Source organism: Columba livia, chromosome 1, assembly GCF_036013475.1.
Source record: "Columba livia isolate bColLiv1 breed racing homer chromosome 1, bColLiv1.pat.W.v2, whole genome shotgun sequence".
Lineage (NCBI taxonomy): Eukaryota > Metazoa > Chordata > Aves > Columbiformes > Columbidae > Columba > Columba livia.
In genome coordinates this window covers 209,264,255-209,286,853 of record NC_088602.1, presented here as the reverse complement: position 1 = coordinate 209,286,853, position 22,599 = coordinate 209,264,255, and the positions used below count along the sequence as shown (strand labels likewise).

The window sequence follows — 22,599 nt, the reverse complement described above, 5'->3', positions numbered from 1 at the left end:
TTTTGAGCATCCTGAAAAATCGTACTAGGCCTTATTTTCAGGGTAGGTCCTATTTTTGGGGAAACAGGGTATGTATATTTTCCAATTAAAAGAAGCTCAGATTTCTAAATATTATTCTTTTCCACAAGCTTACATCTTTCAAATATAGAGAGATTCATATATTGACCTCAGTTGTATTCTTAAAGAAGCGAGCTGGAAACGTGCTTATAGCGTATGCAAAAAATTGCTTAAATAAGTCTGTTGATCGTTATTTCTGCTAAAATCTATGAGTTAATATTTAAACACGTGAAGACACATGCTCCAATGTGTTAGCAGAGACCCGCCAAGCGCGTCTGCTATTCAGTAATGTCTACAATCATTCTTGGTGACTCTGTCGCGGTTACACTGGTGCTGTCTTGCTCTGGTATTACTGAAGGCAGCTCTAAAATCACTTTGTGACATTAAACATCGTTATAATCACTGAAAACTGTAAAGAGGATCCATGTGATGAAAAATAAAAGCCAGTGAGATCACCCTGTCCCTTTCAAAATCGCCTCCTTCGATATATCCTTTGTCAATATATTAGTTAAAGGTTGGACTTGGTGATCTAGGAAATTTTGCTCATCCCTAAACTGTACAGTTCCCCATGAACTTCTGACCTGGATTTTTAAAAATTTAAATTGAATTTCAATTTTTTTCATTAATTAATTTTTCCCTAAGTGTGATTTTTATATTTCCAAACCCAGTCTGAAGTTACTGGACCGTGGGTGGGTTTGAGACGTTTTAGAAAAAAGGCCAGTGAATAATATTAGGTTGTTATGTAGTCAACTCGATTTTCACTGTGGTTTGCATCATCTGGAACACTAGTTTGCTGTATTTATAATTTTATATTATTTTTAAAACTAAGAAATTTAGATTAATTTCCTCTCCACGCTTAAGTTTGTATCTGATAGGAACTTCTTCAGAAGACTCTGATGAGGGCGAATTAATTCATGTTCAAAAGGTGCAGGAAAAGGAAATTGCATAAATATGAGCATTAGGTTTTTGAACCCTTTTAAACACCTTTTTTGTTGAAGATCTTCAAGCAAGCCTGTCAAGTAGTTAAAAGTGTTTCCTAAATGCTGCTTATTCTCTTTCGCACATGCTTTAGGGTGAGAATTCAGAGAGGTTTCTCTTATGATAACAGAGAAAGCGAAGCCTTTTATGATGGAAATATTTGCAAGCAGGAGCAATTGTTTTTCATAATGAACATCAGTCCTGTGTAGCTCATCCTGCATGTGTCGCGGCATAATTGTAATTATTTTATGCTACTCGCTGATTGCCCAGAAGTCCAGGCAAACAGTTACTTTGAAATAATTGCTAAACGCTGCTATAAAATACTGCAGAATTACCCGCTGCGTTGCGCTTGTTTGGGAGGCAGAGGAGCGGGATAAATAGCGGAATCAGAAATGAAAAAGTGAACTGATGCCGGCTACAAGAACCGAAGAAAGAAGGAAATTTGCTGGAGGGAATAGACCAAGATATTGAAAAGCAAATAAGTGAACTAATCCGATTTCCTGGCAGTGAGTCTGGGCACTTGTGCTTAGGCTGAGCACACTCTGTGCTTTTCATAAATTGAATTTATTGACTCCTCTTTCTTCCCTATCTTGCTTATAATTATCTCACCGTCTCTTCTGTGTGCTCCTTATTTCTCATCCTGTCTGTAATCTCATGTCTCTATCTGTCCTTTTCTCCCCTTGTTAGAAAGGCCCAGAGAGCTGTTAATTCAAAGGACTTTGACACATTGTTGTATCTCCACTTTAAATCTTTTCCCAAAGTCATGAGAAGCTGCCGAGATAAATTAAACTCCATTATTAATGTTTGCATTTTATTCTAATAGCAACGGAGAGAAAAAAAACCTACTTAATGGAGCCGTTAAGGGGAAGATATTAGGATTGTGTGTGTATTTGTGCTCCCACTGCTGAAATAACTCCAGCCGGACCAGTCACTAATATGGACCATCCAGCGGCGTATTTATCACTTATCTCAGTCCACCATCCACTGATATGGGCACGGTGGTTGTTAAAATACCCTATGAAAGTTATTTTTATGTTTTTCTTTCCTTTGGGCTACAGGGAATTCCAGTTCCTCTATGGGAACACAACTAGACTATAGCTTAATGAAGTCTGCGCAATAGTTTCCCCCTAGACCATTGAATTTCAGAGGGATTCAAGTCTCCGCGGGCAGGTGAGATTCGAATGCGCTTCAAAGAATGAAACCAACAGCAGTCTGGTTATAAAATGTTCTCTAAGCATTATTTTAATCTGTAGGATGGAATGGTCCTTTATCACACTTCCTAGTCAGAATAAAACCATTATTTTAGCCTCATCCTTCAGTATTGTTGCTAGAGCCCGTCCTCCAATCTAATAGAAAAATATGTAAAATTAATCTAGCTGGAAACACTGAACTGAAACGCAATAAAAAGATATTGTCTTTTATGGCCACCATTTAGCATTAGCTTGACTGAAAGGAATTTATCATGAAGAGTCAAACCAGGTTCGCTTCACACCTATATTGGTGTAGTGACAAAAACACAAGGAAAACCCTTGAAATACATTCATTTCTTAGGTGATATTAAATGGCAGGGTCAGTAAAGGGCAGTAAAAAACCCCAAAAATGTAGAAAACCCAAGCAAGGCCAGGAAATGTCCCAGCTCTCTGAAGATGAAATTTTGTGGGCAGAAATACACGCGCGCTGCACAAATACCTGCGATTCCTTTCCTTAGGACACTAAATAAAAGTAACATGATTTTTCTCGGATCTTTGGGGAATTTCCTGCGTTAACTTATGCGGTATTCAATTTATGTAAAGTTAATATTCACCCCAGCGATGGCTTCAAGCAAGTTTTATAATACCAGTGAAAATAGTCTTCCAGTTCAAGCACCCCCCATCAGTTTTACGGAAATCTCCATGGGGATGCTGTTAAACCAAGACTGGAGATTTTGTTAACTAAAATGATTTTCTCTTATTTTCTTTCGTTGTAGCATCTCAGGACTCCTTTTATTATGTCAGAGTGTACTTGATCCTGGAGAATATCTGAGATCACAAGGACGTTTACCACCTTCTCCCATACACACTGGCACATCTCTTAATCCTCACAGAAACGCTGCTCGATCTAGTTGAACAGTTTACTGAGTTATATTTAGAAATACCATGAGAATTTGTTTGAAGGCAAATGTGACAACACCTTTTTAATTCCCTTTATTTGGAATTTCCCCAACCCGTGTGGCTCTGACGGTGCAGTCTGGACTCACAAGACCACGTGCCCTGTCTGGTCAGATACTCCTCGGATACTCAAATCAGCTGTTTGTAGGTGTCCTGTAAGGTTTCAAGGTTTACATCTGGCCTTGCTCCTGCCATAAGCCCCAAAATTATCAAATCCCTTCCTACCATTTCTTAGCAGGAGATCTTAAGTACTTTCTTCCCCATTGGCTGCATTTTGAAGGCAAGAAGTTGGTCAATGTCTTAGTCCTCCAGCGAACATAAGTGACCTCTGGTGTGCTTTTTCTTCCTAGCCTGTCACTGTCCTATTAGATTGCACTTTTCTGTTCTTCTTGCTGATCTAGACAAACAGTATCCGTACGTGTGCCCATTTCTGCAGACACTTTATTTCCAGATGATGCTGTAGGAAGTTCTTAGTAGAGCCCTACGGAGTGTCCTTGCAAGTCTATGTTGTTGAGGAGTCAGGACCTTGATGGCAGAGCTCTGTGGTGAGGCAGGAGAAATAACTCTCAGACTACTTGACAAATTTATACTTTTAGCTCTTGGTGGCCTGTTTGTACAGGAGATGATTCATAGAATCATAGAATCACAGAATAGTTTGGGTTGAAGGGACCTTCAAAGCTCCCCCAGTTCCCCCCCTGCCATGAGCAGGGACATCTTCACCAGCTCAGGTTGCTCAGAGCCCCGTCCAGCCTGGCCTGGGATGTCTCCAGGGATGGTTCATCCACCACCTCTCTGGCCAGTCTGTCCCAGGCTCTCATCATGAAGCGCAAGGTCAGTGCAACATGTTCAAACTTTGAGATTTCGATGATGACTCAGAAGACAGGTTGGAGGTCATCTGGGGAGACACTTAACATTGTACGACTTCAGGATATATTTCCTCGAGTATGTAATTGCTGGAAACACAATTTATCTTTTTGAAAGGCCAGACATTTTAATTTCTTTAATAGCCATATCATGACTAGACCTGTGGCAGCATAAGGATGGATGAAAAGGAATAATTCCTACAACTCTTCAGGATTCCAAATGGCTCAAATACCTTCATTCTGCCTCTGTGTATTGTCTCTGGTGATGTGCATATTGGCAATGTTTCTTTTTCTAGATTTTACCTTAAAAAATATTCATTTCCTAGGGAGGAATTGTAGCCTGACTTTACTGGAATAACCGTGAGTTACTGAAATATGTGTTTTTCCTCTCTCTTCCCTGCCCCCCAACCTTGTTTTTTTAGCAGAGCATGCTTGGGAGAGGAGGATAAAGGCATCATCCAAATCAAGCACAAGACCATCAACTCTAATTTCAGCAGAAGAGCATTTTTTTCCCCCAAGAATGATATGACAGCCCATTTACAGGGCAGACCAATAAGGAGAAGAACTGGAAGAGCCATTTCGAGAGCAGCAGCCATCACGGCTCAATCAGTGTGACCATTTGAAAAGCCAAGACCTGTATCTTATTACATCAGAAATCGCACATCGGAAGATACTGTTCAGTCTTAGTAAAATCCACTTATTGGTGATTGAAGGAAGGAAAAGAAAAGAACCTTTCACTGACCTTAGAAAGGGGAAATATCCTTCAAATGCTGCTATTTCACTGTAGAATCTCCTCAAAAAGTTGTCGCTGTCAAAGGCGCAGGTTTGTAACGCTTGTTGTGCCGGGACGCGGCGGCACTTTGTGAGTCAGGCAGCTGCTGCTCCTCACTCTACAGCCGCGTTCATTGCTCGTATTAAAGTTTTCCTTACAACGTATAATGATATAAATCATACTTTAACTTATTTCACGAATTATGGAACTTAATGAAGTCTCTCCGGGCCTTCTGCTGGAATGATGTTAATGATCCAACACTCAAGTTGTAACATGGCCTTTATTTGCATTAAATGATTCTGTTGTGCTCCTCCTATCAAGTACTGACAAACATGCCTCTCTCTCTACCAACAATAAATATATTTTATGCACAAGATTGAGGTTTCAGTCTCTCTTTCTACATCTCAGAGGCGGGTGATGTTCCCTCTGCTGTGCCAGTCATGTTTTTCCAGGTGATGTTATTGCTGCAGCTTTTAAGGCACAGACTTTTATGCATAACCAACCTTGATTTCGGGAGCGGTACTTACACAGAACTGTTTTCCACGTGACAGTGCCGTGATTCATGCACCACGAGATCTTCCTTTCTTGGAAAGTGTGTGTGAATGAAAGGGCAAACCGCCCGAAACTGCAAACCGTCCTTATGCAAGTACTTCCATTTAGTCATTTGTGCTCAGATAACAACTGCAGCATTGAGCTTACCAAGCGATCTTAGCAAAAAGGTTTTACGCAATAGCAAGTGTTGAATGAGCAATGTGTCCAGAGCCTTCTGCTATTTATTTACCTGTTCTGTTTCTCTAATTGGCTACGTTTGAACTGCATCCTGCCGTACAACTGCGAGCGCACCTGTGGATCTCATTTATATTCAAAATATTGCCAGTGACTCTCCTATTCTAATTATCAAGATGCTTTGCGAGTACTTTTTAATTAAGGAATTTATTTTTTAATGCTGTAAAAAGAAGCTGCGAAGCAACTGTGATATCAGTAGGAGGGGAAGATCCTGAAGTTCAACATCAGGTGCCAGGTAAACTGCTTGACAGAAATAATAGGGACATAAGCGACATGTTTACATAGTGACTTGCTGTAGTGTTTACAGATCAGCTAACTCGCAAATTCTCCTTTATAATGTTCTCTTTTGTAACAGAGAGCCAAGAAGTTGGCAGATCCACCCTTGCCAGACTTTGAATTGGCACCAAAACGCAGCGTAGAGGAAAAGCAGACGTTTTTAAGGCCAGATGATTCTGTAAAATCAGAAGAGCTGTGTCGGGAAGGAAGGTCTCTGTTATTGCCAAATGTTGATCGGTTTCCCATCCTGACAGCCTTGAGCAATGGGATTCAGTCGTGCTTGGTTTGTTCCAACCGTGTTTCAGGCTTCAGTCGAGATGTTGTGTTCTTTAAACATCTTCTGTGTCATCACCAGCGTCATCTCGAGTGTGTGTTGCTGGAGCTTGGGGGAAGCTGGTGGCAGCAAACAGGGTGTAGGTTTTAAGTTGTCCACACTCTGGACAACTTTTTCCTTTAAAATAGAGCAGCATGGTCTTGGAACGAGCTTCAGTTTGTCACCTTTTCTGCCTTTGCCACCCCTCCTCCTGCGTTCCTGCATCCTGCTCCTCTTGTCGGTCTTTTGATTCTTCCTTCTTCCCGCTTGCTGGTGCGGACGTCAAGCAGGACACACTTCCATTGAAAACAGAGGTGATGGTGGACATCAGCAGTGGGGCTGCATAAAACAGAGACATTAGCCGTCTTTTGTTTGGAAACCGGACTAATGATATTAAGTAATAGAAAAAGCAAGGTTCGTAGGATCTGAAGCGCACAAACAAAAGGAGTGTTTGCAGCTTATGGTGCTGGGGCGAAGGAGGAAAAGTGCTGGGTCTAGTCTGTTTTGGACAATGTTCTCCCAGCCAAAACTTACTGTATGGCTGCATTTCAATATTTTTCTCTCTTTTTTATTACGTTGCAAAACCTGTGGGGAGGTCTCCATCCTTCTCAGAAATAACCAGATCTCTCTGAGATTACTCACTGCCAAACTGAGGGTTTAAACTCAGCTTAGTGGATCCTGATCTCAGAAGGGATGATAGAGGTGATATTCTCTAGGGATGAGATATATAGGTATAGAATTCTTTAGGTTGGAAAGGACATCTAACATCACCGAGTCCAACTGTTATCATGACACTCTACCCACAGTAGAGAACAGTTTCAGATGTTCCTGTTAGTCATTCACCAGCTCTGATCAGCTGTAACCGAAGGGCAATTTTACATAGGGTTTTAAATGAAAAAGCAGTGTTTTAACAGCCAAATCAAAGCTTTTCATTGTTCGGTGTCGGTGGAACAAATCGCAAGTCTTTCAATGGTGTCAAAATAATCAGCGTTATCCGGCTCTCATGTAATTCAGCAGCGTTAGACTCTTTCAAATACTGGACTTTTCCTCAGGAGTCGTGTGTGTCTGAGACACATCACGTAACCTTGCAGTGCTGGGGTTTTTTCACCTGTTAGGATGTTTCTGCATTACAGTTTAAAGCAGATATTTGGAATTAGCTTAAATATGGAAGTGGCTGGGGGTTAGGATAAATGTTACAGCTCAGACGGCCACTGCTTTGTTCTCTTTCAGATCCTGTGCCCTTTTCTGAGAGAATCTAAAGAGGGGAATGGAGTTTCAGGTGGATTCCATCTGATGGAGTTCCACGTCATCTCTCAAGCCAAAGAAGCGATAGCACAGGGAGCCTTTCCCTTTTCTATCCTATTTTATTTTCCCTTCCAAAATTTCAGAAATTCTAGACAATATTCTTCTCTGCAAACTGTTACAAGGTCTTCTCTCCAGCTGCAAATGCTGAACAGGTTTGGGCAAGACAAACAGATTATCTCTAGTGTTTTCTTTACATACATCTTTCTATTCTATGAGAGTCTGGAGATCCATAATCAAAACCAGCTATTCAGTGCAGTAGATCCTGCAGGGATAGAACAAGACAGCCTTGCTTCCCAAGTAGCAGAGACAGAAAACTGAAGGGTGCCAAGTCATTTGCCCACTGTGCTTAATGTCATTTACAGGACCCAGGAATCACCAGGCGTTTGTCCCATGCCTGTTAATGACACGCTGCAGCCCATAATGTTTCATCAAGTGGTGGGTGTAAGTTGGCTGAAGACACAAGAGAGGGGAGAGAGGGCAAGGTGGGCTTCCATCCTACAGTCATGAGGGTTCTTTTCTGTTCATAGAATCATAGAATCATTGAATCGTTTTGATTGGAAGAGATCCTCAAGGTCATCAAGTCCAACCCAACACTGTCATTATTCCATGTCCCTGAGAACCTCATCTCTGGTCTGTTCAACCCCTCCAGGGCTGGTGACTCCAGCACTGCCCTGGGCAGCCTGTTCCAATGCCCCACAGCCCTTTGGGGAAGAAATTGTTCCCCAGTTCCAACCTCAACCTCCCCTGGCGCAACTTGAGGCCGTTTCCTCTGCTCCTGGTGCTTGTTCCTGAGGAGCAGAGCCTGACCCCCCTGGCTCCAAGCTCCTTTCAGGCAGTTCAGAGATCAGAAGGTCTCCCCTCAGCTCCTGTTCTCCAGCTGAACCCCCCAGGTCCCTCAGCCGCTCCCATCACACTTGTGCTCCAGCCCCTCACCAGCTCCGTTCCCTTCTCTCCACTCCACTCGCTCCAGCACTTCAAGGCCTTTCTTGGCATGAGGGTCCCAGAACTGCCCCCAGGATTCAAGGTTCAGGCTCTAACATCTCTTCACACCAAATCCTCTGCAGGTTGTGGTCAGCATTGATGAAACCATTTGTCCTCCTGCTTTAAGAACAATGATTTTTGTTTAAAGAGCTGAGGGCTGTTTCAGGGCTGAGCACCCAGTCACATGGAAGTTCAGGAGAGTGACGAGTGACTACCAGACCCTGGCTCTTGAGAGCCCAAGGTAAGATTCAAGTAGAGGTCTGGAAATGAAGAGGGAGTACATTTGGGGTGGGGACTTGACCTTGATGTTCACATTGGGTTTTACTGGGTGACCACTCTGCTCATTTCAGCTCTGTGTTGGGGGGAACGTCTGTCATCTCAAATCACCTTTCTGTTTGCTCTCAGCTGCCGTTATCTTTGGAGGGAGCAGCATCAAACCGGGCCTGGAGGCAAGTGCATCTCTAGTTTGATCATCAGCACGGTGAGGATCTTCTCACCAGAGAAACCTGCGTATAGCAAAGGTACTTCGGTCTGCCTGGCAGAAAATGGTCGCTGCAATGCAAAATTGCATTCACTAGCCAGGATCAGCATCTACCCCTCCCTGAGAAAGAGGGAAACATCCTGAACCTGGTGTGAGGAGAACCGTGGTGTCAAGAGGACCATGGCGTGAGGAGGACCTGAATCTTCATGTCATTACGAAAGAGCCAGGCAGGTTCCCAGAGACCATGGGGCACTGAGCCAGTCAGATCCGTGTGAACAAAGGAGCTGGGTAATTAGAGAGGTAATTAGTTTGGTAATTACTAAGGTAATTAGTTTGATTCTCTCTCAAGCCAATAACTGCTGGGGAGAGAACACTCAGCCCTCCTGCTGGAGGGAGCACCTTGAATTGCGGTGCCGCAGCCACCCCCCGCCTGGTTAACCCTTCGCCCTCCTGTACGGGAGGTAACATCTGATGTATTGTGGAGAATGGGGTGGTTTGGAGGAAAAATAACCTGGAAAGGGTGGATGTCAAGAGTGTGGGACCAGACTCTGTTCAGTGGTGCCCAACGACAGCATGAGGGGCAACAGGCACAGACTGAAGCACAGGAGGGTCCATCTGAATATGAGGAGGAACTTCTTTCCTTTGAGGTGCCAGAGCCTGGCCCAGGCTGCCCAGAGAGGTTGTGGAGTCTCCTTCTCTGAGACATTCAAACCCACCTGGACACCTTCCTGTGTGATCTGCTCTGGTGACCCTGCGTTAGCAGGTGGGTTGGACTGGATGATCTCCAGAGGTCCCTTCAGAGGTCTGGTGCCCAAAAACTTTTGATCCACCCTCTGGTGACATCCAAAAGTTCTTGTGCTGTAGTCAGGGGAGGACCTAAGGCAGCAGGTAGCCCAGTGGTGATGTGGTATTTGTTATGAAGACTTTATATATTGTTAAGAGAGCTAGGGACACTTTTTGGGTAAGCATTTTGAAGCATCCCCATGTCATCGTTACCCCTGGGAGATGAGGATTTTTCCATCGCTCCTTGTATCAGATCCTCCACATCCCCTCACCATGGGTTGTCTTGCTGGTTTGATGGAGGTGTTTCTACCAGCTTGGGGTGCAAATCGACAACTGGAGGTGAGGGGTTTTTCTGTTGAGATGTCATATGAAACCACAGTTATTTTCTGACCACCCTGTGCAGGAAAACCGTCCCTCCTTCCTTTGCAGATCCCATGTGGGGACGGGGACAGCAGCTGTCCCTGGTATCCCCAAGCGAGGGTGACAGCACAGATCGAACAACAAGTGCTCATTTGGGAAATGGCATTGGAGCTGCAAGAAGCAGATCAAATTCCCAAGTAAACTGCAAGCTAAGCAAACTCTTCTTTGCATTTATCTGGTGCTCATATAGAAATAGCAGAGCTGGAAGGGAACTGGCAAACGTTGGAATCCACTTCTCCACTCCTGCATAAAAACAAATACCAATAAATTGTTCTCATGTTCCTTAAACCAGGTCTTCTCCTTGCAAAAGTGTTCTGAGGTTTGTTTGATCATGGCAGAAGGTTTTAGGGCTGCAAAGGGTTTAGTGGGAGAAGTATAATGACAGGCAAGGAGATGAGGTGCTGAAGACCCATTAATGGACAAGAACATTTTTGGCTGGACCAAAGAATTTACTGGATCTCTCCCATTTCTTATGTCAGGTAGCAAGCTTTTTTTTTTCCCCCTCTGTTTTAATATTATTAACACTTGGGTTGTTTTGAAAACATCAAAGTCAACTTAAATGCCTTATAATCTGACTCTTCTTAAAAAGAAAGCAAACAAGAAATCTATATTCGACTGTAGCTGCCTTTAAATAGCAGAGCCTGATGTTTGATAAAGGAGATACTTGCAGAGGTAGGTAAGATCTGAGAGCAAGCAAATGCTTGTGGGTAGAGAAAGGTGTCGTATCTCTTTATTTTTGCTGAAGGTTCTTGATTCTTGAGGAACTTGAGGCCATTTCCTGCCCTGGGCAGCCTCAAGGAAATGGCCTCAAGTTGCACCGGGGAAGGTTTAGATTGGATATTGGGAAAAATTTCTTCCCAAAAACAGTTGTTGGCCATTGGAATAGGCTGCCCAGGACAGTGGTGGAATCACCATCCCTGGAGGGATTTAAAAGACATGTAGATGAGGTTCTTAGGGACATGGGTTAGTGCCAGTGTTGGGTTAATGGTTGGACTCGATCTTGAGGGTGTCTTCCAACCAAATTGTTCATACGATTCTATAATCCTGGAAATAGGTGGACAAATTAAAATCTCTGCTTTTGCCTGGAAAAATCAGCTTTGCAGGGAGGAAGTTTGTGAACAGGATCCAAATACAGCTCCAGGAGCACAGAAAAGGCGAACGGAACAGGGCGCATCTCTATTTGTGGTTTTACTCCTTAGAACCTGATCCTGTTGCTGTTATTAGGACTAATGTGAGATGCTGGAGAAATGCTGAGCACAGGACACACGAGCGGAGGCCGGAGCAGATAGATGGTAATGCGGTGACTTAGGGGGCAAATTCCTTCTTTCTTTAGCACCAAAGAGGAAGGAAATCTCCCAGCTCCTGTTCTTTGGTCCCGATTTACCATCTCGGAGGGAATGCCCCAGCAAACCTATGCCCGCGTGATTTGTTCTTGCAGGTTTTGGGGGAAAGCGCAGACGAGACGAGGCGGCGGAGAGGCAGAGTGTCAACACAGAGAGAATATTAAATAGCCTCCAGTAAAGTGAGAGGTGGCTGCAGATCCACTTCAGGCTCTCAGGATGGGTGATGTGCGGCTGCTGATGATTTTACCGTAAGCCGCGTGTGTTCTGGGATCTGCCCATCGACCCGAGCGTGCTGCTTTGTGGCACGGAGCCTTGCAAAATCATTCACTCGACGCACCGTACATTTTCCTTGAATGGAGAGTGCACCCATTAGGGAGACGGTAAAACAGCGTCATTATGAATCACTATCTAGTCTCGCCTTGCTGTTGTTGTGGTGGTTTGGGTTTTTTTTTTTCTTTAAATGGAAGCTTTTTAATCTGACGTTGTGGCACTTTTGGGGGTTTAGAATGAAGCTCATTGCTGCCGCTGCAGCATGGTCTGTTGTTACCAAGGAACCAAACAGCAGAATAAACCCGTGTGAATCCAGCGCTGGTGACTCAGGGTTCCCCCGAGAGGCAGTGCTATTTGCTGTATTGCGCCTTCTGCTACCTGGGGTCAGACTTTCAGACCTCATGGTCTTTCATGTCATCTTCCTTATGCTGTCCGGTTGGGTTTAAGGTTCCCACAGGCCTGAGGAGGCCCCATGCATGAGCTGAGATGGTGGGTCTCAAGGCAAGGGGTCAAGAAGGGTCTCACCTTGCTTCCCCAGGAGGGGAACAACCAATTGAACGATTTTGATTCACACAAAGAATGCTAAGTGCTCCATGGGGGTCACTGAGGCACAGAATCATAGAATAGTTTGGGTTGGAAAGGGCCTTCAAGGCTTATCCATTGCAACCCCTGCCATGAGCAGGGACATCTTCACCAGCTCAGGTTGCTCAGAGCCCCGTCCAGCCTGGCCTGGGATGTCTCCAGGGATGGTTCATCCACCACCTCTCTCTGGCCAACCCGGGCCAGGCTCTCACCACCCTCAGGGCCAACAATTTCTTTCTTGTGTCCAGCCTCAGTCTCCCCTCCTTTAGTTTAAAACCATCACCCCTTGTCCTATCACAACAGGCCCTGCTCAAAAGTCTGTCCCCATCTTTCTTCTTGGCCCCTTTTAAGTCCAGAAAGTCTGCACTAAGGTCTCCCTGGAGCTTCTCTTCTCCAGCTGAACACCCCAACTCTCTCAGCCTGTCCTCCCAGCAGAGCTGTTCCAGCCTCGGATCATTTCTGTGGCTCCTCTGGTCCCTCTCCAGCAGGTCCATGTCTTTCAGGCATCAGAATATTTGGCTTCTATTTTAAGTATTACTGGGTTTTTCATACCCCTATTTCTGCAGCCTGGTGGAAATGGAAGGTGCTGAAAGACTGGCCGCTTTCCCCAGCTTGATTTAAAAATATAAAAATATGAAACTATCCAGTGTCATTGCTGTCCCCAGTGCCCTATGGGAGGTGTTTAAAAGACACATAGATGAGATTCTTAGGGATATGGTTTAGAGGTGAACTTGGCCGTGCTGAGTTAACAGTTGGATTTGATGATCTTGGGAGACTTTTCCAACCTAAACCATGATTCTATGTGCTACTCATTTTGTTTCCTTGGATCTCAGCCTGTAATAACACGATGCACCTACTCAAGACTATGAGGTGCTGAGGGCAGGCACGGGGGTTCTCCAAAAGTCACCTGTGGGAAGTTAAAACCCATCAAGCAGAGCCAACCTTTTATATTTAACATATAATGTATAAAAATAACATAATGCAGTTGGGTTGGGATTTTTTTTTTTGGTACATCATGTACAATGTGGCAAGTTTTGATGTCTGACAATGACAGGACAAGGGCTAATGGGTACAAACTGGAACACAAGAGGTTCCACTTAAATTTGGGAAGGAACTTCTTCTCAGTGAGGGTGGCAGAGCCTGGCCCAGGCTGCCCAGGGAGGTTGTGGAGTCTCCTTCTGTGCAGACATTCCAACCCCCCTGGACACCTTCCTGTGTAACCTCATCTGGGTGTTCCTGCTCCATGGGGGGATTGCACTGGATGAGCTTTCCAGGGCCCTTCCAACCCCTGACATTCTGGGATTCTGTGATTCTGTGAATTTAAAAACAAACAGCAGAAATGCCACACTGATATTCTGCCCCTTGAGGCACCTTCAGCCCCTCCGTGCCCTTCCGAATTTTGCCCCTTGACTCTGCCTCCGGTTCTTAAGCCAACACTTCCCGCAGACAGATGTTACTCACCGGTTGATTTATGGGATTTCAGAGATGTTCATTTCACAAAGGTCCGTCTCGGCTGTCTCTGGGGTGCTCATTTCCTCCCCACTGCAGGAGAGGAGGGGGAGCAGAAGGCTCTGGACTCCAAGGCACACTCTAAGTGGGCTCCTTCATTTTTAAATCAGCTTTCTGCTCAGAGGTTAATAATTTCATCTCTGATCCTCCTTAAAAGTGGCGATTCATCCCCTGCACATAGAATAGGAACCAAAAAAAGTGGCACTGGGCATTTTTTCCACTGATAATGAGAGCTATTCATAACCCAGCATCCTTTAAAGATTCCAGTTACCGTGCAGAAGACAGCAGTGTTCATAAAAAACAATTCCAAGGTGTTCTGCTCCCCAGTTTCTGGTGGGGAAAAGTCTTTGGAGAAAAGTAATTGTTGGCTTAAAACTTCAGGCTGCATTCAGCAGCAATCCATCACCTCCATGTGTGTTTTGAAGCTTGGGTTACTCAATATTCAGGCTGGGAATACTCGGTAGGAACGAACGGACTAGGAGCGGCATGAAATATTGCCAGCGAAATTCTCTCTAACCTGCTTTCATTTCATGCTCTTCTCTTTGCTGAGGGACTCTGTGGAGGGAAAAGGAACAAAATCAAGATTCTTTTTTGTGTTCCCATCCTAGAAAAAGTAGGAATGCGGTGATGTGTGGACCCACAGTCTCCAGCTCCTTGGTGCCTCTCTGGGATGCTGAAGTGTCCCCCATCCCTGCAGAGTGTTTGTGATTCTGCAAAAAAGACCAAAATGGCCTCGATGTTATGGCAGGAAGCATCAGATGAGCAGTTTTTGAGGGGAAAGAGTTCTTCATTCTCAGCTTTCTTGGAAAATACCATTTTTGTGCTCTGCCTTTAAGCCACGGCCAAGGGATAACTCCAACACACTCAGAGATCGAAGCTCATTAGCTAAGTACATAATTACAAACTCTGCTGGTCTCAGCTGCCCTGTCCAAGGGGTCTCCCAGCCCTGTGTCCTCGTTGCCCAGGACCTTTTGGTTTGTACTAAAGTTTCTGACACTCCTGAAGGTGTTTGCAAAAGCAAAGATGGGAAGAGGTGTGTGGACATGAGGAGGACAAAGTCACATCCTAGAAATGTGTCCCTAAACTTGACTTACTCATTTTTTGCTTCATAACTTAAAAAGAACACTATAAACCATGATGTTTTCCCACCTTACAACTCGCCATGCTTCTGCTATGTGAAAGGATGTGTGTGCAGGATCTGGTCTGATCCCTTATCCAAGATGGGGGCTCATCTTGGCAATGTTGGATATCTAAGACTCCCATATCTACAAGTTTTTAGTTCAATAGGACGTGTTTCTCTCTCTTTCTTGTTGATGAAAAAGGGTGTTTTTCCTTAGGGTGCTTCAGCTACTGGATTTGTATGAACTGCTTCTGAATGTGCTCCTTCTTCCCATTGATCTTGGAGGGAGCCTGGGTGATCGTCTCTCATGCAGGGACTTGAGGTGAATCCCGCCCGATGGCAAAAGCTATTCCAGAAGACGCAGTAACACCATTCTTGGAGGGCCAGAAGGGACAAGAAGTGTCTTTCTTGTCATGAGGGGCCCAAAACTGAATACAAGGTTCAAGGTGCGGCCTCACCGGTGCCAAGTACAAGGGGAATATCTTATCATGGGGGTTACAGCAAATGGGGATGGAGTAAGTTTGGAAAACTGGGGATGGAGTCCTTGTGCTTTCTCTGTCCCCATGTCGTCCTTCTGATGGGTGAGTTGTTTTAGCAAGGCAAATAAAAATGGCTGTTTAGCAACCAAAAAAGCCCATCAGACCCCATCTGGGTCATGCCACACACTCCCAACAGGGACCATGGACCCCAGGATGGGAAGTCGGAGCAGAAAGATTTCCAACCCAAACTCTGAACACACTGTTAAATAGACCTTTAAATCTAAAAACCTAAAAAGTCTGTAGTTTCAGATGACCACCAGCATCCTCGGCAAGAGTAAATAGAAACGTGATAAACAGTGTCTTTGTCCCATTAAAATAGACTCGGAAAGAAGCCAACCGAAAGTAAAATGCTAAAGAAGGAAACACAGAACTCACTGGTACCTCATATAAATTTACATCATAAAGGCTGTTTCAGGCTCCAGTGTATCGGAGTTGTGCCTTCATTTGGGACCGGCTTTAGTTTCATGTTAATTTGCTGTAGTTACAGCTACCTAAGTGGATGTGCAATGCCAAGCCTTTCATTTCTTTATGATAATTTTTAAAAGCTATTATTGATCCATTTGGTTTGAAAGCTTGCTGTAGCTCGAGGAAGCTGGGGAGATGTCTGGTCTGCAGCACAGACAGGATATAAGTGGTTTCTAAACCAATTTTGATCTCTCCTTGCTATGGTGGGCATGAGGATAATGGGCAAATCCCATGCCATTTTGCATCTGAAGCTTCACGGTGTCTGAAGGTTGAGGATGGCTGGTTTGTTCCTGAAGTTCATCAAAGCAACACACATGCATGAGCACATATGTACCCGTCTCTCCTTAAGCCCTACCTCTTTCTTGTTTGCTATTTTCCATCCCATGCGGAAAAACAAACCAGGTCCTCGCAAAGGGAAAATTTATATTTCTTTATTTTTATGCAGAGAAAGTCTGAAATCTATTGCTGTGCATCCTTACGTGTTTTTTTTTCTGAGCTCAGGGTCTGGAGAGATGTGGAGATAAATGACTTGCTGGCTGGAAGAGGAGTATTCAAACTCCTTCAAAGTGTGTGTTTAGGATGGAGGAGGAGTTGGAGAAAGAAGCAACATTGATTCAAGGCCTCCAAGCTGTAGGTAATAAGAGGGGATGGTAAAACCATCAAATAAAATTCTCCTGATGTTTTAATTTCCTGGATTTATCTCTGTGTGTCTGATGTCTCTCAAAAGCCTGATGTGACCACAGCAGCTGAGAGATCGTGACACCTTGGTGGTACTGAACAATCTTTCCTCAAAACAAACAGGTTTATAATAACCATTGCAAGGATAAGCACCAAATAAGAGGGTTTCTCCTGGAGAAAGAATCCTTTGAGTCTTCTGCCACATTAGTAGCTACACTAGGACCAGGTTCAATGTGTCTCAAAGCAGGAAAGTTTCCAACTGTGGGATGATGGAGCAGGAATGGTCAGTGGCTGGACAATGGCTTCTCTCAATTCATCGCACACTTTTTGGCAGAAAAAGAGGTGGGAGAAAGGAAAAATTTAGTGAGCTTGTATGTATTTTGCAGTGACAGCCTTGTATGACCATCTCCAAAGAGGGTCTGGTCACAATTGCTAGGAAGGGAGTGGTGAGGACTGTAACCAGCTCTTTGGTCCATCAAGGTGAATGGACCCTCAGTAGCTCCTGAGGCCAGCAGAAGATGCCCACTTGAGGGAGCTTTCCAGACTCTGCTGTGTGAAGTGCTACCTGCATTTATTCAGCCAGGCTTTGAGAAAACCAAATTCCATCACTCCACCCCATGCAACAGGCAGACTTCAAACATTTTTGTGTTCAGTGTGACAAGGGAAAGAAGGGGAGGTACAAGCCACACAAGCTGAAGGGTCATATTGCCACAAGAGCTGGCCTGGGGCTTCTCACCAACCCTGAGGCACTGATGTCTTCTCCTGCTGCCACGTGTGGCAATTGGAGTTGTAGCCACCTCATGAGGAAGAATTTGTTGTCCCTGAGGGTGGTGAGAGCCTGGCCCAGGTTGCCCAGAGAGGTGGTGGCTGAACCATCCCTGGAGACACCCCAGGCCAGGCTGGACGGGGCTCTGAGCAACCTGAGCTGGTGAAGATGTCCCTGCTCATGGCAGGGGGGGCTCTGGGGGAGCTTGGAAGGTCCCTTCAACACAAACTGTTCTGTGATTCTTTGCAAGCATCCCAGGGACCGAATCCACAGCTTCCCCATGAGAACCACCTCTGATCCACAGCTGCTGGGCCAGGCACAGACCAGCAGATACTTACAGGCACCATGACCCTCCCCAGAGGAAGCTGGAGCCATTCTCCTCTTTTTGTTTCCTATGCAAGAAATGGCAAGCTTGACACATTTAATAAGACTTGAATCACCATTTTGGCCCCAGTGCCCTGTTATGAAGGTGATTGAAACACCAACAGAGCCACCCCTGTTGCTCTGCTTTGCTCCTTCTTCTCCAGACAGCTCGGGCACCTCACTCTTCTCTCTGCTGGTAGATGCTGATGGGACTGCAACACTGTGACCCCTGGGAATTGCATACACCCACATACAGATCCGCAGACTGTTCCGGAGGAGGCTGCTGGCTCCTCTTTTCTTGCCAACCGAGCAGGGTTTGGCATCACAGGCTGCTGCAACTCATGCCAGATAATCGATTGCTAATCTGTGGCATAAAGCTGACCTGTAAATCTGAGTTATAGGCTGGATCACAGTACAGAATGATTGAACAGGTTGTCACTTGGGGCATTATAACAGTTTATGTCTGGTAATATCTTGTAGAATAAAAATAAAATCTGACATAACATCCTGAACTATCATCCGATGGAGATCAAGATTCTTGGCTGGATGCAGTCTAGTATGCAGTGATGTCCACATCGTTACTGTTGGCCATAATTAGCTCCCCTGTTGGCAGTATGAGAAAAGAGGCTGAGCACTGAATTTGCTTTTGGATACTCGACTACTCTTTTGCCTTAAGCAACAAGATGAAGACATGCAGATGAGGATGTTTCCAATGCAGGCAGACAATTACCTTTTGGTGCTGTTAATTCAAAATCTCTCGTCAGGATTAAATAGCAACAACAGAAGTTTTGCTCAGCTCTTTGTAATGGAAAGGAAGGAACAAAGCAGCATTTCTTACTCCCCCACAAATTGTTTATTGGATTAGATTGATGCTTCTGGGAACAACCTGTTTGCATATGAGCGAAACTTGAGTCTTGCTAAACATCTTCATTAATTAACTCCATCTGGCTTGCCTGCTTTTAGATATAAAAGATATATTGCTTTGATCATTTGCTGTTTACATATTTCTTGCAGTTTGTTAAAACACAGCAGCAAACACACAATAAATACTCTGCAGAACAAAACAAACAAGAAAACCTGAAACACGCTGGAAAGACAAACACCTACAAAATGTGAATCCTGCTCAAGTGTGGGCTCAGTTTCCCCTGAGGACTGCAGAGTATCAACCTAAAAACTGTATGTGTAATTTAAGGTGGGTTTTACCACCTCCAAGCATTTCTTCAGCCCCTCCAGGAGACAATGGTGTTGTCCCAAGAGTTGACCCCAGCCTGCAATGACTTACAATCAGTCATTTGAGATGCTGAAGATGGGATCTGGACCACACGTCCATCCACCCCCACCTTCCTGGGAGACAGAAGAAGGGGAGTTTTACTGCTCCCTCTGAACAGCCTTGGGGTTTGGGATGTTTGTCAGTGCTCAGTTCAGTGTTGGCTCGAGTGTTGGCTGGACAGAAGACACCAGCTGTCCTCAGGAGGGCACCATGGCAGGCAGATGCATGAGGGCAACTGACGTGGATGTGCATGATTCACTGCTAAGCAGGATACTTTATCTGGGTATTTTAACTATACTGCTCGCCTTACCCTCACCCCTTCTCTGGCTGACCTGAGCCAGCAGGTCTCCTGGTTGTCTGTCTCCAGGAGGACATGCCCCATGATGGGTAACTCCAGAGTAAGTGACCAAAGGGACTTTTGTTCTGACCTTTTATCAGTTGGCAGCATTCCCAGCTGACACTTTTCCACCACTTGCCTCCCAAAATGCCCTCATAGGCTCTTCAGAGGCTGCCCAGCCTTCCTGCTTAGTGCCAGGGCTAACGCGGGGATTGACTCACAGATGCGCATGGCTGAGGTGTGCAAAGCCTCATCCTGATCTTGTCCTGTTTCCACCCTTTCTCTGCTGCTTCTGCCCCATGGGGTGGTTCTCTCCTGGGGCTCTATGGCCACCCCATGATGTGCAGAGCCATCCCTTTGGGCAGCTGAGATGCTGGGGAAGGGGTTTCCATGGTGACAGGCAGTGCATTGAAAAACTCGCAGCATGTTCTTTTCCCCAGTCTGGTCAGTTTGAATGCCAGGACAAGATACGAGAGCCAGGATATTCCCCACAGATATGCCCCACCATCACATCTGCCCCATCCACCGCACAACAAGGGCTGCCACACAGCTCTCCTCCCCAGGGATGTCCCATGGTCCCCTGTCACCTTGCTTTCCCAGAAAGGATTACATCAAAATCCCCTGCATGCCTCCTTGCTGCTTTCCTTTCCATGAGCCATCTTTTGCCACCCCTGGGCCACCTTCATGCCCTTGTCATAGAATCATTTTGGTTGGAAGAGACACTCAAGATCATTGAGTCCAGCTATTAACCCAACCCTGGCACTACCCCATGTCCCTGAGAACCTCATCTATGTGTCTGTTCAACCCCTCCAGGGATGGTGACTCCACCACTGCCCTGGGCAGCCTGTTCCAATGCCTAACAGCCCTTTCCATAAAGAAATTTGTCCAAACGTGGTCTCCCCATTGCTTCTTCTTGTGCTTTTGCATGTTGTGCATGTCCCACAGGCACATGCAGCTCACAGAGGGTTTCTCAGTTTTGCACTTGACAAAGATACAACGAGGTGACTGTCAGAGGCAGGTATGTGGTTGCATGTTGTATCACCCTTTGGTTCAGCAGGATGTTTGGTGACATGGAGGACGGTCACGGATCACAGACACATGTCACACTGAGCTCTTCACACTGAGTGTTTACCTTTCTCCAGCCTTTGCGTGTCCACATCCCATACAACCCATCACAGCAGCAATGCCCTCTGCTACTGCAGTCCATGAAGAGGCCTTGTCTTTCTTTATAACACTACAAAGAGACTGTAAATTGTAAGTAAAAGCACATCAGGCACTGAAGGCAGCAAAGAGTTGGCTTGGTGTGCACAGGGACAGGTCTTCCAAACCAGAATCACAGAATGTCCTGAGTCGGAAGGGACCCACAAGGATCATGGAGTCCAACTCCTGTCCCTGCACAGGACAACCCCACAGGTCACACCGTGTGTCTGAGGACGTTGTCCAGTCTGTTCTTGAACACTGTCAGGCTTGGGGCCATGACACCTCCCTGGGGAGCCTGTTCAGTGTCCAGCACCCTCTGGGTGAAGAACCTTTCCCTAATGTCCTGATGGTGAGCATGGCTTTGTCCTCAGCCACCAGCTGATCTCTGGTCAGAGCTGTAGGACGGCACTTGAGATGCCATGCTCTTAGCTACTAGAACTCATGGTGCACAGCATGGGTGTCTGCTCTCTGTGCAGAAGGCCAAATTCCTCTTTCAAACCTCTCTTCCACCTTCTTTTTGTTATAAATGGAGTTACGTGACTTCCACCCTTGACAATTCCTTGGTACGAGCAAGAAAGGCATTTTCAAAGGAGAGGTTGCAGAAGAGCCCAGGGCTCTTTGGCTCTGACACAGTGTGGCATAGTTGTGTCTTCATGCTTGAATTTTCTTTTTCTCCAAAACAGGGTGACCAAACCCCGTCTGTGTTCTGGGAAGTGTCATTTGGCCTACATAGACCTCCAAGGTCTGGCCACTGTCTGGGAGCTTGCTCATCATGGTCTGACTGTGACAGATAGCCTGCCAGTAGCTTAAAAGTATGTGTAATTGTGTGCTGGGGTTGGATCCTGTGCCGTGACCTTGTCTAGTTTGCTATAATAGATGTAGCTTTGTACATCTGCTCCTGTCAGGGCAGCGGTGGGTCGCGGTGGTGAATGTCAATAGGGTTTGGATTGACCTAAGGACACATTTGTTCACAGCCGCTGGGCTCTCCCCACCAGTGAATCCTCCTGTGTGCTCTTTTTAATAAGTCAAATGCTTATTCTAGTCATTTTCTGAACATTCTGGAGGGGTGAAAAGGATTTCAGAATTTAAGATAAATATATAAAATGTGATATTGGGGTCTCCTATACTGAAGGTGCAGAACAAAGGAAGGATGAGGTTATTGTGACTGTGGGGTCGGGACTTAGATTTTGGGGCAGGTGTGCAGCATGGGGAGCTTAGGGAGAGTTTTATAGAATCACAGGATAGTTTGGGTTGGAAGGGACCTTCAAAGCTCGCCCAGTTCCCCCCCTGCCATGAGCAGGGACATCTTCACCAGCTCAGGTTGCTCAGAGCCCCATCCAGCCTGGCCTGGGATGTCTCCAGGGATGGTTCATCCACCACCTCTCTGGCCAACCTGGGCCAGGCTCTCACCACCCTCAGGGCCAACAATTTCTTCCTCATGTCCAGCCTGAATCTCCCTCCTTTAGTTTAAAACCATCACCCCTTGTCCAATCACAACAGGCCCTGCTATGAAGTCTGTCCCCATCTTTCTTCTCAGCCTCTTTTAAGCACTGAAAGGCCGCACTAAGGTCTCCCTGGAGCTTCTGTTCTCCAGCTGAACACCCCAACTCTCTCAGCCTGTCCTCATAGGAAAGCTGTCCCATCCCTCTAATCACCTTGGTGGCCTCCTCTGGCCCCTCTCCAACATGAGTTTTGAGGCAGCGGACCCTGGTAACTGGTGTGCACTGTTTTCCATCTCTTTCCTAATTGGCTCTGTGTTGATGGAAAAGGAATATTAGCTGATAAGGGTGGGCATGGTGGGAGAGATGCTGCTTTGGCTGCATGTTTGTGTGAGAATGACATGGAATTAAAGGACCTTTTACATATTTCAGCGCTTCCTGCAATTTCAAACAGTCTGGTAAATAACAAAATAGCTGCTTCTCTGCAACTAGAGCTATCAGGTGTTAATTTATAGTGTTTGGGGCATGGGTGCATTTTCTGCAGAGGATGCAGCAC

At 45.6% G+C, this 22,599-nt stretch overlaps 1 protein-coding gene across 8 annotated transcripts in view; it reads left to right on the top strand.

The window, feature by feature from the left end:
- Positions 1–5,193, top strand: part of CHCHD3 (coiled-coil-helix-coiled-coil-helix domain containing 3) — a 161,965-nt gene extending 156,772 nt beyond the window's left edge. For 4 of the 8 annotated variants that reach the window (XR_010469726.1, XR_010469724.1, XM_065049323.1 and 1 more), the window contains one exon: positions 4,471–5,193. Coding sequence is in view for 4 of the 8 variants with exons in the window: in XM_065049323.1 (XP_064905395.1) it covers positions 4,471–4,494 (24 nt within the window). In the remaining 4 variants the exon portion in view is untranslated. Of the gene's footprint in view, positions 1–4,467 lie in introns of all 8 variants that reach the window. The other 4 variants (XR_010469725.1, XR_010469723.1, XM_065049324.1 and 1 more) reach the window with 1 other exon arrangement.
- The last annotated feature ends 17,406 nt before the right edge of the window (positions 5,194–22,599 follow it).